This window comes from Psammomys obesus, unplaced genomic scaffold, assembly GCF_907164565.1.
Source record: "Psammomys obesus unplaced genomic scaffold, mPsaObe1.curated_primary_1811, whole genome shotgun sequence".
Classification (NCBI taxonomy): Eukaryota; Metazoa; Chordata; class Mammalia; order Rodentia; family Muridae; genus Psammomys; species Psammomys obesus.
Genome location: NW_026596069.1, coordinates 12,975,108 through 12,989,522, shown reverse-complemented (window position 1 = coordinate 12,989,522; position 14,415 = coordinate 12,975,108). Strand labels below are relative to the sequence as shown.

The 14,415-nt window shown below is 43.5% G+C and overlaps 1 protein-coding gene across 5 annotated transcripts in view; it reads right to left on the bottom strand.

Annotated features, from left to right (window-relative positions):
• Nol4 (nucleolar protein 4) overlaps positions 1–9,901 on the bottom strand; it is a 352,979-nt gene extending 343,078 nt beyond the window's left edge. For 4 of the 5 annotated variants that reach the window (XM_055625544.1, XM_055625538.1, XM_055625539.1 and 1 more), the window contains exon 1: positions 8,915–9,901. In XM_055625544.1, coding sequence (XP_055481519.1) covers positions 8,915–9,178 — 264 coding nt within the window. In that variant the 5' untranslated portion in view covers positions 9,179–9,901. Of the gene's footprint in view, positions 1–7,698; positions 7,746–8,914 lie in introns of those variants that run through there. The other variant, XM_055625541.1, reaches the window with a different exon arrangement.
• Positions 9,902–14,415: the final 4,514 nt, after the last annotated feature.

The following is a 14,415-nucleotide window of genomic DNA, read 5'->3' as shown; positions in this document are numbered from 1 at the left end:
CAGAGACCAAGAAAGACTCTTTCCAATTAACACAGGCTTCAAGGGACACACAAACTATTCTTTGAATAAAGAGTGAGTGATAATCAGTTTTAGGAGTTAGTCAAACCTGAGAAATCAGTGGTAAAGAAAAATAGGTAAAAATACATGAGAGAGGGGGGCAAGATGGCGGCGCCGGGAGGACTCTCATTCTGAGGAGCAGCACAGCAGGATTGGCACAGTGACCAGCAATCAGAACTCGCGGCCATAAAACACAAGTGATTGTATTTCACAGGTGAGAGGATACCCCACGGTGGGGGATTCAATCAGCTTTAACTCACCCCGCTAAAGGAAAGGAAGAAGTCAAATTATCACTATTTGCAGATGATATGATAGTATATATGAGTGACCCCAAAAACTCTACGAGGGAACTCCTACAGCTGATAAACACCTTCAGCAAAGTGGCCAGATACAAAATTAACTCAAAAAAATCAGTAGCACTCCTGTATACAAAAGACAAAAGGGCTGAGAAAGAAATTAGAGAAACAACACCATTCACAATAGCCACAAATGACATAAAGTACCTTGGTGTAACCCTAACCAAGCAAGTCAAAGACTTGTATGAAAAAAATTTCAAGTCTCTGAAGAAAGAATTAGAGGAAGATATGAGAAGATGGAAAGATCTCCCATGCTCATGGCTTGGCAGGATTAACATAAAAATGGCCATAAAAAACATTAAAAATGGCCATCTTACCAAAAGCAATCTACAGATTTAATGCAATTCCCATCAAATTGCCAACACAATTCTTTACAGACCTGGAAAGAAAAATTCTCAACTTCATATGGAATAACAAGAAACCGAGAATTGCTAAAACAATCCTCTACAATAAAAGATCTTCTGGAGGTATCTCCATCCCTGATCTCAAGCTGTACTATAGAGCAACAGTTATAAAAACTGCATGGTACTGGCATAGAAACAGAATGGTGGATCAATGGAATCGAACAGAGGACCCAGAAATAAACCCACACACTTATGGACACCTGATTTTTGACAAAGATGCCAAAACCATACAATGGACAAAAGATAGCATCTTCAACAAATGGTGCTGGTCCAACTGGATGTCTACATGTAGAAAAATGAAAATAGATCCGTACTTATCACCCTGCACAAAACTGAAGTCCAAGTGGATCAAAGACCTCAACATAAAACCAGACACATTAAATCGGCTAGAAAAAAAAGTGGGGAATACCCTAGAACTCATTGGTACAGGAGAAAACTTCCTGAACACAACACCAACAGCACAGGCTCTAAGAGCAACAATCAATAAATGGGACCTCATGAAACTGAAAAGCTTCTGTAAAGCAAAGATGATATGACAGTATATATGAGTGACCCCAAAAACTCTACCAGGGAACTTCTACAGCTGATAAACACCTTCAGCAAAGTGGCCTGATACAAAATTAACTCAAAAAAATCAGTAGCACTCCTGTATACAAAACAAAGCGACTGCCTACAGATTGGGAAAGAATCATCACCCTTTATCTGACAGAGGACTCATATCCAATATATATAAAGAACTAAACAAGCTGAAAAGCAATAAACCAAGTAATCCACTTAAAAAATGGGGAACAGAGCTAAAGAGAGAATTCTCTGTAGAGGAATATCGAATGGCAGAGAAGCACTTAAAGAAATGCTCAACCTCATTAGCCATTAGGAAAATGCAAATCAAAACAATCCTGAGATTTCACCTTACACCCATCAGAATGGCCAAGATGAAAAACTCAAGTGACAACACATGCTGGAGAGGTTGTGGAGAAAGGGGAACCCTTCTCCACTACTGGTGGGAATGTAAACTGATACAACCACTCTGGAAATCAATCTGGCACTTTCTCAGACAACTAGGAATAGCGCTTCCTCAAGATCCAGCCATACCACTCCTAGGCATATACCCAAAAGAGGCGCAAGTACACAAAAAGGACATTTGCTCAACCATGTTTGTAGCAGCTTTATTTGTAATAGCCAGAAGCTGGAAACAGCCCAGATGCCCCTCAACTGAAGAATGGATGCAGAAACTGTGGTACATCTATACAATGGAGTGTTACTCAGCAATGAAAAATAAAGAAATCATGAAATTTGCAGGTAAATGGTGGGACCTGGAAAGGATCATCCTGAGTGAGTTGTCCCAGAAGCAAAAAGACATGCATGGTATATACTCACTCATATAAGCATACAACATAGAATAAACCCATTAAAATCTGTACATCTAAACAAACTAAGCAAAAGAGAGGACCCTAACTAAAAATGCTCAATTCCCATCCTGAAAGGCAAAGAGGATAGACATCAGAAGAAAAAGAAAACAGTAAACAACCTAGGAACCTGCTAGCGAGGGCCTCTGAAAGCCAGAAGAAAACAGAAAACAACCGTGAAACCTGCCACAGAGGGCCTCTGAAAGCTTCTGCAGTATAGACTGTCAAAGCAGATGCTGAGCCTGATGGCCAACTGATGGGCAGAGTGAATGGAATTCTATGTAAGAAGTGGGAAATAGTAAGAGCTGGAGGGGACAGGAACTCCACAAGGAGAGCAACAGAACAAGATAATTTGAACACAGGGAACTTCCCAGAAAATCATATTCCAACCAAGGAGTATTCATCGGGATAACCTAGAACCCCTGCACAGGTGTAGCCCATGGCAGTTCAGTGTCCAAGTGGGTTACATAGTAATGGGAAGAGGGAGGGACTGCCTCTGCATAATCTGATTGGCCTGCTTGTTGATCACTTCCCCCTGAAAAGGGAGCAGCCTTACCAGGCCACAGTAGAGGACAATGCAGCCACTTTTGATGAGAACTGATAGACTAAGATCAGAAAGAAGAGGAGAACCTCCCCTATCAGTGGACTTGGGGAGTGGCATGCATGCAGAAAGGGGAGGGAGGGTGGGATCGGGAGGGGAGGAGGGAGGGGCTTATGGGGGGATACAAAATGAATAAAGTGTAATTAATAAAAAATTTTAAAAAAAGAAAATAAATTAATGTAATAGAGTAAAAAAATAAATTTTAAAGTCAAATTAAAAAAAAATACATGAGAACTTTTAGACATGGACAAAGAAAAACCTTATGAGAACCAAGACCCTGACAGCACAAACACAAGTACACTATATAATAAATATTTGATATGTAACACATAATAATTTTAACCTAATAAATGCAACATAAACCAGGAGCTAAGTGCCAAGGAGATCTGAAGAAAGGAAAATCACACCTGTTCTTTATAATTGGAGAAAGTTAATAGTGACATATTCAATTGAAATTTTCACTTAAAAGAAAAAGTAATTCAACCACTTGGTTTTGCTGATAATTTTTGACTATTAGCAATTTTTTCAGTGTCATGTATTTTGCTACATTTTGGTAACATTATATATATTTTTTTTTTTACTTGAATAAGGATAACATTGCAATTCCAGTTTGGTGATATTACTTCTTCCTGTTCCTTTAAACTATCAATCAATATAGCTTGGTTATATGAATTTTGATAGACAGCAAAGTAATTGATGGTGGTGGTTTTCTGGATGGGACATTTTTTATGTCTTTTCCTTTCATCTATTCACTAAAATATCTTAAATCCTAAGAATACATACAATTTACAAATTAAAGGCATTTGTTTGTTTACAAAATGATAATACTAACTACCCAAACAATACACATGTACATGACTGACACACACACACACACACACATACACACACACACACACAAACATGGACCTTGTGCTTTAATTCTATGTTTTGATATGATTTTGAATTTATAACATATGTCTAATTTATAATTACCCCTTGGAGTTCTTTGTTAATATTTATAACAATTTCTGTTGTTTTTTTTTTCAGCATGTATTATGTGCCAGGAATATGCTACTTAAGACACATACTTCTAACATATAATCCAATGTATCAGATATAACCAATATTAGTACGTATTATGTAGAGCATGTTACATCTTATTAGTTATTATTATACAAAACCAGACAAGTGATATTACTGATATTTTACAAATATGAGACTTTACCTAACTGGCAGCTTTTCTAATAGCAGAGCAAACATCAAATGATGTTCAAAGATCTATAGCCTGACAGAATGCCTTGCTTCCTGTCAGCTCATTTTGATTAGTCATATATTGTCATACAGAGATTTTGAAAAAGGATATAACCTAAACCATACTGGATTCATCTCGAACCTTCTTACTTAGATGGAGAAGAGCAGTAGGAGGAGGAGTCAGCAAACACAATAGCTATGAGAAAAATACTTATATGATCCTGACACAGGATTGAAGGTCTTGAAAGTTTTACTGTATGCACCAGTATCTGCTTCCTCACCTTTCTCTGTCTTCTACAGCAATTCTACAAAATTCTAAGTATTGGCCACCCTCCTCTTCACTGTATTTACTATTAAGAGAACGAAGAACATGTGGAAAAGTCAAGAGTTATGTTCTGAGGGTCCTCATCTTAGCCCATATATTCATGGGTGTTTATTCCTAAGTATCCTGTCACTTGATACACATTCCAGCGCCCTCACCGCAGGTCTGAGTGTCTCTAAGAGCTCACACAGGCACGGTATATCATAGAAGGTTTGTTCCTCACGACAATGCCACAAGGAACTACTAAAGACACCTCATAAGCAACACTTCTGGCATTATTTCTGGGCCCTATTCAACCCTCCAAACAGATGTTTTACATCCTATATGCTGTGTGTTGGCTGTCAATGGCAACCAGTTCAATATGAGAATAGATTAGCAAAAACATGAGCACAATGATGGCTTATGCCTCTTTTATAAGCTCAGAGGATGATGGATTGAGGGCACAGTTCCTCCTCTCTGATGTCTGTAGCAAATTTCAGATCAAGGTCTAATAGATTAGATGTTTCCCAAAGCATCATGTTAGAAGAGGAAGAAACAGGTGCAGATTCTTCATCAGTTATTATTTCTCTCATTTGATTAAAATAAAGGATGTATGAGCCAGACCATAGTCAGAGAACTAACAAAATGCTGTTTATGATTTTGTCCATGAATATTCATTGTAATCACTTTACAGTCATCAATTAGTAGTATGCACAGTGAGAACAGTTTGAACTCTGAGGCTACAGATTGCAGGGCTGAATAAATAATTATTTTTAAATCACATCACTAAAGATACTGCATATTCCCTTGTGGAATAAAAATGCATTTTATGGCCCACAGCAAAGTAAATACAGATGACAGTATACAAGGAAGCAAAATTTACACCTTTGTATCTTCCCTTACAAATAGAGGTCAAAATATTCTATGCCTTGATTGTTCAGCCTCAGCATTCACTACTTTAAAACTAAAAGAAGGATAGCAAACATGGGATTACCAAATTTCTCACTAAATGTTCCATACAATGTAATGAGGTTTTTAAAAATACAAGATGATGCATTGGTCATAATGCAGAAAGATTAAATAAGATTTCTTATTATTTTTTAACTTCTTATTCATACTATCAAGTGGTAGGATGTATTGTGGTAGTTCAGACTGTAACTATGTTTCAGTTAGTTGAGGTCAGAAAACAAAATATCATTCAGGATCAAAAGCTTATAATGAACTATCAAAGCAATAAAGAGAACTACACTCCTATTTATTTAAAATCATCTCTGACTGAGTTTGTTACAATCACTGTCAGATTTGCTTAGTCTTTTTCCAGAGCTTTAAGGTTTCCATCCTTTCACTCTTCAGAATTTCTTATACTTTTAATAAAAATTAAAAAAAATAAAAAACAATGTACGAAGAGTGCTTGCATGGAATCAAAGTAGAAACAGATGGGATGCTAACCCAGCTGCATATGAGTACTCATCCAGGTCTGATCCAGACCTAAAATGGCTGAGTTGCTTGGTGACCAAACAGTGTCATTTAGGCCACTGAGTTATCTAAACATCAGTGACAGAAAGTTCCCTCCGCTTCAGACCTGGCCAGGACAAAGATGAACGGGCATATTTCTCCCTTCCAGTTGTTTTTATTTTAAATCAGTTTTTTTTTTTTTATGCTCAGTTTTAAAGTTCAGGGTTCAGGGCAAGAATATCAGCAAAGCTGCATCTGTTCTTTGGAAAAAAAAATAAGAGGTAGAAAGAACCAGCTCCTCTAACTAGGAGACTGACAGACAGTCTCGCTGCAATTAAGCCTGTGTAGTGTGTCTATTCTACTCTTGTATACCCTCCCAGTTGCTTTCTGTCTCTCTTTCATTTAATGAAAGTAGTTAATTAGCTCAGGCCTGTCCTCTCCTCTTTCTCTTTCCCTTTTTGCTGTAGTAATGATGTCTAATTATCAGCAGCAGTGGATTAATGCAACATCAGGAGCCAAGCATATCTCACTGACAGAAAAGCTAGCCAGTATCCCTCGGACTCCAAGGAGCTCAGAATAACTCTTCATCTACTTGAAAATACCATTCAAAGGCAGTTCCTCATTTCACCCAGTGTATGTAATTCATGCTTCCAACGAGAAGAAAACATATTTCTGTCTTTTTAGTGTTTGTATTCATGTCATGATGAAGACAAATGAACCTGGTTTTAAAAGGAAAATGCATTCATACATTAGGGAAGATGATAAACGGGATATTTTATTTATTTTTAACCAATTGAAACTGTGATTGGTTGTCTCTTAGAGAAGGTGGAGCCTATAATTCTGTGTTAGAAGCACAAAAAAAAATTCATAAAGAACAGTAGAAGAGCTCATGAATTAAAATCCTATTCAACATTTCAAAATAGGCTTGAATGGGATGAATACAGAGTGCTTTAAATACTACACGGAAATCATTTAACAATATCACCTCAGATCACATTGTCTCCCATTAATATATGGACTCTTTACTGAAAAGAGAAACACGTGCCACATTATTATTCCTCCCGCAGCTGTCACTTCCTATTAGATGGCTTAGTAGTAATTCTCTAGCAACCCCACGTTTATTTTTTTTTTGACATGAAAATATGGGTGTCACAGCATGTTGAATGCTGGTTTGAATAACTCACACCCACGATTGTCTTGGTGCCTCTATAACCTTTATAGAGTTTATGTTATCAGTAATTTTAATTAGTCTTCAAAGAGATAAATATTTTAGCACACATAATGTTTGTAATCAAATCTATACAAGTACAAACTACTGGACCCAAACAGAGCATCTAAATTTAACCCCAAGAGAATGAAAAGCTGAGAAACTTTCTGGTTAGCAATGATATATAATGTAACGTACATAATATTTACATATGAGCAGAGTTAAAAAGTACTTTAAATAAATATAACATTTTACTCACTCAGCTACAATTCTAATTCTCTTTGCTTAACAATAAATTATTTTCCAGTCCAGTTCTTAATAATAGTCTCTATCCAAATGAAACAAAGCAGTTGCTTCTATACAACTCACTTCTGGCTCATGCAGATGTAAATAAGCCTTCCTCTGACATCTTAATCCAGCAAGGCAAGCTACCACCTCACCATTGTCTTGAGCAGCTCTCTGGGCTGCAGGAGAAAGCAAATTCATCATTTATATCTAACCACCTCCTGCACACTGTTCAACAGCTGCACGTCAAGAAAAAGAAAAAAAAAACTTTTTCTGTGTCCAGTTCACCTTTGTTTTCACATCTTCCACATAAATTCCTAAAGAAACATCCATCCTTCAAGCAACCATTCCCAGTTAATCGTGGGGAACCAAAAAAAGGTCTGCTTTCCAAACCTGCCAGAGTCCTCCAGATGGAGCTTGGAAGAGCCTTTCATGCGTACATCTCCAAAATCAAGCACCTTAGAGAAAGCATAGCCTTCTCCTTCAGAAGCCTTCGTTCTAACATCCTCGGGGAGCTGTGCACGGGGAACCAGCCGCCAGTGGAAAAAGGGAGGGGGGGCTGGGGGGAAGGAGCCAAGCTCAACAAATCCCAAAGCGAGACAAAAATACAAAGGGTGCCAGAGAGCTCCCCCACCCCCACTCTACGCGAGCACCCCTCCTAAGGCAGCGAGGTGTTATACACCTGACCCGAGATACTACTTGGATCCCCCTGTTCCCATCTTCTTGCAAAGGAAGCGGATGAAGCTTCCCATCGCAGCCTCTCAGCCCCTCAGGCATCTGCGTTTTAGAATGAGGTGCACCGGTCCCTCACAGCCAGCTCCTTGCTCACTACAGCTTTGTGGGTAGGAGACTAGAACCAACCCAGGAGGAGGAACAAATGCACCATTAGATCGCGTGCCCCAAACCGTCTCTTTGTTGTGCATCGCCTAGCTGAGGAAGCTTCCCTGGTACGAGTGAGGAAGAGGATGGGGGCGGGGAGGAGGAATGTCCAGGACCTTATCTGCCAACCAAACAGGCGCTGCTAGGATCTCGGAGGGGGCGGGGGGGGAAAAGGCGTGCGGACTCGTCCTGTGTCTCCCCGCTGGCAGTCTCACAACAAAACTCAATAGTGTCCCCACATCCACCTCAACCGCCGCCACCTTCGAGCTTTGTGCCAATGAGGAGACACAGTAGCCTATCCATCAGCCTCGTCTGGTTCTCCGAGCGTGCGGCTGGGCTTCTAGCCCCGGCCTTCATGTGCCCTGGCGGGGGTAGGACACGCGTCAGGCTCCCAGCGAAGGACCTGGGACAATGGCCTGGCTGGGTTAACAACCAGGCACCCCCGAAGCGGGCAAGACGAGCTCCCAGCCACTGTCCCGCAGCGCGGCGCAGCTCAGCCCGGAGGCAGGGAGGGCCGCCGGCTCTGCGGGTTCGCTGTCGGTTTAAAATAAGGGACCACAAAGACTTTCTAGAAGGGAAATCACGCCCGGCCACTGCGTCTGGGGACGAGTTGGGGAGTGGGCTGGGGGGGTAGGAGCTAACAGTGGCTCCAGCATCCCCCTACCTCCCCCTCTCTCCGCCCTCCCTTCCGGGCTGCTCCAGGAGACAAATAACAGAGAAGGCGGCTCACCGTGGTCTTGACCCGCACGAAGAGCACTTGCTTGGCGCCGCCGCCTACCCCGCGGACCTCATCCGGCTGGCCCAGCTGGAAACCCTTCGACTTGACCCAGAATTTAAATTTGGCGTTGTCGGTGGAGCTCGCCTCGGAGCCGTTGAGGAGCTGGACGATCCGCTCGTATTTCTTACGGGTCACCGTCTTGGTCTTGCCCGAGTCCCCGTAAGTCCTGAGGCACCAGTCCTGGAACTGGCGGTACATGTCACGTTCGCTCTCCATGGTTCCCCCCGCGCTGCCGTGGTGGGCCGGATGCTCCCAGCGCACTTCGCACCTGTTCACCCCGGCCTCATGAAATATGTAGCCCAGACCACGGTGCCAGGACACGAGGTCCCGGGCTAAGCCGCGGGAGCCTGCCTCCGGTGAGGGGGGGGGGGGGGGGGGACGCCCGGGGAAAGAGGAGGAGGAGGGTCCGGATGGGCACCGGCGATCGATGCCCCGCGCTACCAAGTCAGCTTCGTTTCGTTCAACTGCAAAGGATGTCCAGGACGCTTTCCCGGTGTTCGCAAGAGGCGGCTGGTCCCTTTAACGCCGTGTGACCAGAACCATCCCAACAGCGGCTGACCCAGAGGAGCTGGGTGTCTGAATAATTAAAATCCCATTCCTCGGTTTATGAAAAATCCCAATATTGACTCGAGACGGCCCCTCGATGCCTCGCCCCAGGGCTGTGTCCAGGGCAGGGCAGGTGGGGCGCAAGGCAGTCCTCTGGCGCGCGCCCCGGAAGCCTCCCAGGCTGATGGTCCAGGAGCCAGGGCTTCGGCTGTAGCGAAAACAGCCCTCGACTGGAGAGCCTCGAAGGGCACACGGGTCCCTGGACCCTCTCTCCTTACGTCCTGCCCAGCCTCGGCCTTCTCCGTGACAGAATTAGAGAGAGAGAAAGTTCTTACCTGTCATGTTGGCAAGCCTATCAGATCCCGGTTTTTTTGGGGTTGTTTTTTTTTTTTTTTTTTTTTTTTTTTTTTTTTTTTTTTTTTTTTTTGAATTTTCAAGAAAACCAAGGTATCCCCAAAAACGACTCAAAATGCCATTTCTTCGGAGGTATTGAGCAAAATTTCCGGCCCCGCGGGTAGGTTGTTTAAGAGTTTGGTTTCAGGAATTCTCCCCAGTATGCGTAGACACCTGACTATAGCTCTACAGGAGAGATGGAGTACCCCAAACAGAGACCCAGTCCAGGGAACGTGGGAGCAAGAAGACAGGCCGCTGGCTGGGGCTCTTCAGGATGGATGGTGTGTCCAGGATAGGACCCTCCGGGTCCTGCTCACGTGGGTGCAAGACACGGAGAGAAGTTTACCGCACAGACAGACACTTGAACCGTGTGTGTGTGTGTGTGTGTGTGTGTGTGTGTGTGTGTGTGTGTGTGAAAATAAAACGCAGGAAGCAGTCCTCTCCCCCCCTCCCCCGGGTTATAGTTTGCAGTTCACGCGGGAGGTTTCGATTATTATCTCTTTTCTCCCCCGCCACGTCATGGACCCCACTCCAGTGCTCGGGCGAGCCAGATCGGAGTTGCTCCTGCCGATTCTCCTAAGCGAAGGAAGTCAGCGATCCCTCCGTCAGGATTTCCAGCCGGTGTCACCACGGCGCTGGAAGCCGGGGAGTCCCAGTCCTGCCGGCTGCAGCCGCTCCTCTCGATCGCACTCCCCGCCGAGGGTCGCGGAGGTGGGCTCAGCCGGTCCGCCCCGCTCGCCTGCCCGAGGGGTCCGAGCCCACCCCGGCGGCTCGCTGCGCTCTCCCCCTACCACCACCACCCTGGCGAGAGCCCTGGTGTCAGCCAGGCTCGGCCCTCCTCCTGCCGCCGGTCCTGGCGCTCTCGGGGCTGCTCAGGGACTCCCGAGAGGCCGGGCTGAGCGTGTGCGTGCGTGTGGCCGAGCGAGGGGGCGCGGGGCGCGGGGGTGCGCGTCTCCCCGAAGGTCTGGCGGCGGCCCCGGCCGGGACTGACAGCCAGGGCGCTGCGCGAGCAGCTCCACATACTAAACCTCTCGCCTCTCCCCTCACCCCCACCCCTCCCACTCCCCTCTCCTCCCACCCCCCACCCCGAGGCCCCTTCCAAGCTCTCTGATTGGCCAATGGGACAAAAGTTTCTGTGGAGACGGCTGGGCGCTGACGTCACGGGCAGAATTGTCCCATTTAGGGATCCCGGGGGCAGTGCGCATGCTGCAGGCTGCAGGTTAGAGGCAGGAGGAGGTAGCAGCGGGCCGGGCGGCAGGCAGGTGGCGGAAAGGAGCTGGAGGCATCCAGGTGGGGGGACGAGTCCAGCAGGGTTTCCATGGAGATTTCCTCTGGGTCTAGCCTAAAAACAGCAGATCAGCTGACACCATTAGCTCAGGACCTAATTACTGCTTATTGGAGCAACAAATGAGGGACAGGGCCAGCTGCAGAGGAAGAGGTTTGCCCCCGCCCCTCTGTCTCCTTTCTCTCCCTCTCCATCGCTCTTGAGTCCCGGGTGAATTCTCATTAACTTGCAAGGTTCCTGCAACAGCTCTGCTTCTCTTGAGGCCACCCTTACTGCTTTTATTCCTTTTATTTCTCCCCCTTTTCATCAAAGGATGGCACAACAGCAAATGGGTTGTCCTGAGTCCTTGAATTTTTGCCCGATAAACAGGGGTTCAGTAGAACTCAGAGACACTGCCTTCAAGCAGTAGTCACAAATAAATGTACCCCCTCTGAGGAAGGGGATATCACTTTCAATTGACCGATTTTACCGTTTGTCCTTAGATCTCTCGCACTGTTTTAAAACACCCGGGCACCTTAAGTACACTGATAGAACATGAACACATGGAGGAATATTTTGAATTATCCATCTAGGTGTGGTGTGTTCCAAAACAACCCCGAAAGTTTTGTTTCTGGCATCCAAGATAGGGCATGATTCTAAGCGTAGAGATTAAAGTTTTGCTCTATAGAATCTGTTTCCTAAAAGTTTCTGGTCCTAGGGTACTCATTTACTCAAGAGTAAGCTACCTCTACGGAGTTGATTTTGCTATAGATATGCTGGTCCATAATTATATTTTCCTTTTTAATAGAGCTTTCTTCTAAAACAAACAAACAAACAAACAAAAACCCTCCTTTATCTACTTTCAGGACCAGGAAACATCTTTCAAATGTAATTTTTGCTAAGACTATCTTGATAATGGCTCTAACGTCCCTTTATCCTAAGACAGAACCTTACTTTGATATACAGTACATGTGTTACATTCCTACTTCAAAATTATGAAGAAAATATATGACTTATAGAGTGCTCTGATATTTGCCATCTTTCCTAATCACTTTACTTTGTAGAGCAACAACGAAATTTATGTGGCATTTGACCCAGCAGAGGGTGACAGCAACCTAGAATTTGAAAATATTTTTGAAGCATAAAAAGGCCACTGTACCTGGTGTTGCGCGTACACGTTTACATGTGTTCTCTGTGTTTGAGGAAGATTTTGATTGTATGAACCTTGAAAGTCCATTTTCTCTTGTTATCTAAAACAATTCTGACCTGATGAATAAATCCCATGACGAGTGCCTAAGAAATGGGTACTAAAGCTGGGATTGGTGCTCAGGCCTGTCATCCCAGAGAAATGAAGCATAGAAATGAAGATTGGTGTTAGCATGAGGTCAGCCTGGGGTATAGTGTGAGTTCCAGACAATCAGAGCTATATACTGGGTCCCTGACAGAAGAAGGATAGAAGGAGAGGGGACAAGGAGGAGAGGGAGAAGGAAGAGAGAGGAAGAGGAGAGGGACAGGGAGGAGTGGAAGAAAGAAGCATTCATATGCTGTCCCAATCTATTTCTAATGACTTTTGCTGAGAGGTTTGAATGAATTTGTTCCTCCTCTAGTAGATGTCAAGGATGTAGCATGCACACATACACCATTGTGTTTGTAAGACTCTCTGACACCTAGTGTATGACCATCAGAGCGTTACAATATAAGTAACTGGCACAAACATGACATCGACCCTCATTTGCATTAACTAGACTCGCTGTAATAAAATAGGCTGTACACAATCTATACTTCTTCAGGGAAAGAAGAAACAAATAAGTATGGAAAGACTGTTCAAATGGGAACAAATCAATTTAAGGTGCAATCTTCCAAAAGCCCAGGCTCTATTGTTGGCAATAGAACCAGGGCTATGACCTGCTCTGGATTTGTGTACATTATTGGCTGTGAAACTAAGGCAACAATCCTTTGGGCAATGTTACCCACCTCAGGTTAAATCTCTATCAAATGTAAACTCTTTCTCATCTAGTCACTCTGGACTTATCTTCCACCTTTTAAGTTCTCCAGGGCTTTGCCTTCTTAGTGCTACTGTGGGAGTCATAATAAGCCTCTTCTTCACCTATTGATTCATTTGAATCAGCTTTTTGAATTTAACAAGGGATGCCCTTCAGAATTGCTCCTGTATATACCTTGCCTCACCAAATATTGATTTTACACTTCATATGGTAACCCAAACCCAACCATCAGGCTGAGCCTAACTAAGGTGGTAATAGGCAGAGGGAAAAAGTACATAATAAAGACAGAGATGGTTGTATGGAAAATATTTTTAAATTTATAATGTCCAAAATTTTAGCTGTAATATGTCCAAATCAATGGCTTTGTCATGGAAGTTAAACTTCTTTCAGTCCTGTGGTCAATTTATACATCATAGAAAATCTTGTACTTAATATATTAACCACAAATAATCATTAAACACCAGGCTCATCAGCAAATAATAGTAAGGACAACAAATAGGATAAGAGCTCAAAGAATAAAAAAAGCTTTGTTGAATGCATTTGAGTTACACTTGTGTTCAACAAATTATCATGAGCACCAATTCAGTTGCTTTGGGGTTAAAAAAAACAAACAAACAATAAGACGGATAAGCATGCATGCTCTTCATCTCATAGAACTTGAATTCCTCTAAGGATAACAGAGAGTAAACTAGGAAATAATTGGGCCTTGAGGTTAGTACTAGGGAGGGAAACAATGGGGATACAGCAGACAGCAATGATGAACAGGAGAACTTGGAAAGCGTAGTTGAGTATCTTCTGAGTGGGTTGCAACTCACTGAGAGATACGATACATAGCAACTGGCTACAAGAAAGAACTGGAAGAAGGATCACAAAGCTCACAGATAGGAAAATAAGTTACTAACATGTTCCAAAGGCCCTTGGCTTAGGCATTCATTGACCGGGAAAGAGCAAAGCACAATATGATATTGAAGTCATCTATGGCAGCCAGCTCTTGCAGGGCAGTACTTGTCAAAATTGAGAGTTGCATTTTTATAATTGGTCCAAAGGGAAACCAAAGAGATGTTTAAAGCATGGCAATCACATGACGTGGAGTTTTGTGAATCTCACTGGTTCCTTCAAGCAGAAAGGATTGAAAGGGCATGTGCATGAAAACAGGAGGGCCAGATAGGAAACTTCTAGATGTTGAAGAAGATTACAGAAAATATCATGATGATGGGTTATCATGATAACTGGAAGATAGAGGGAGG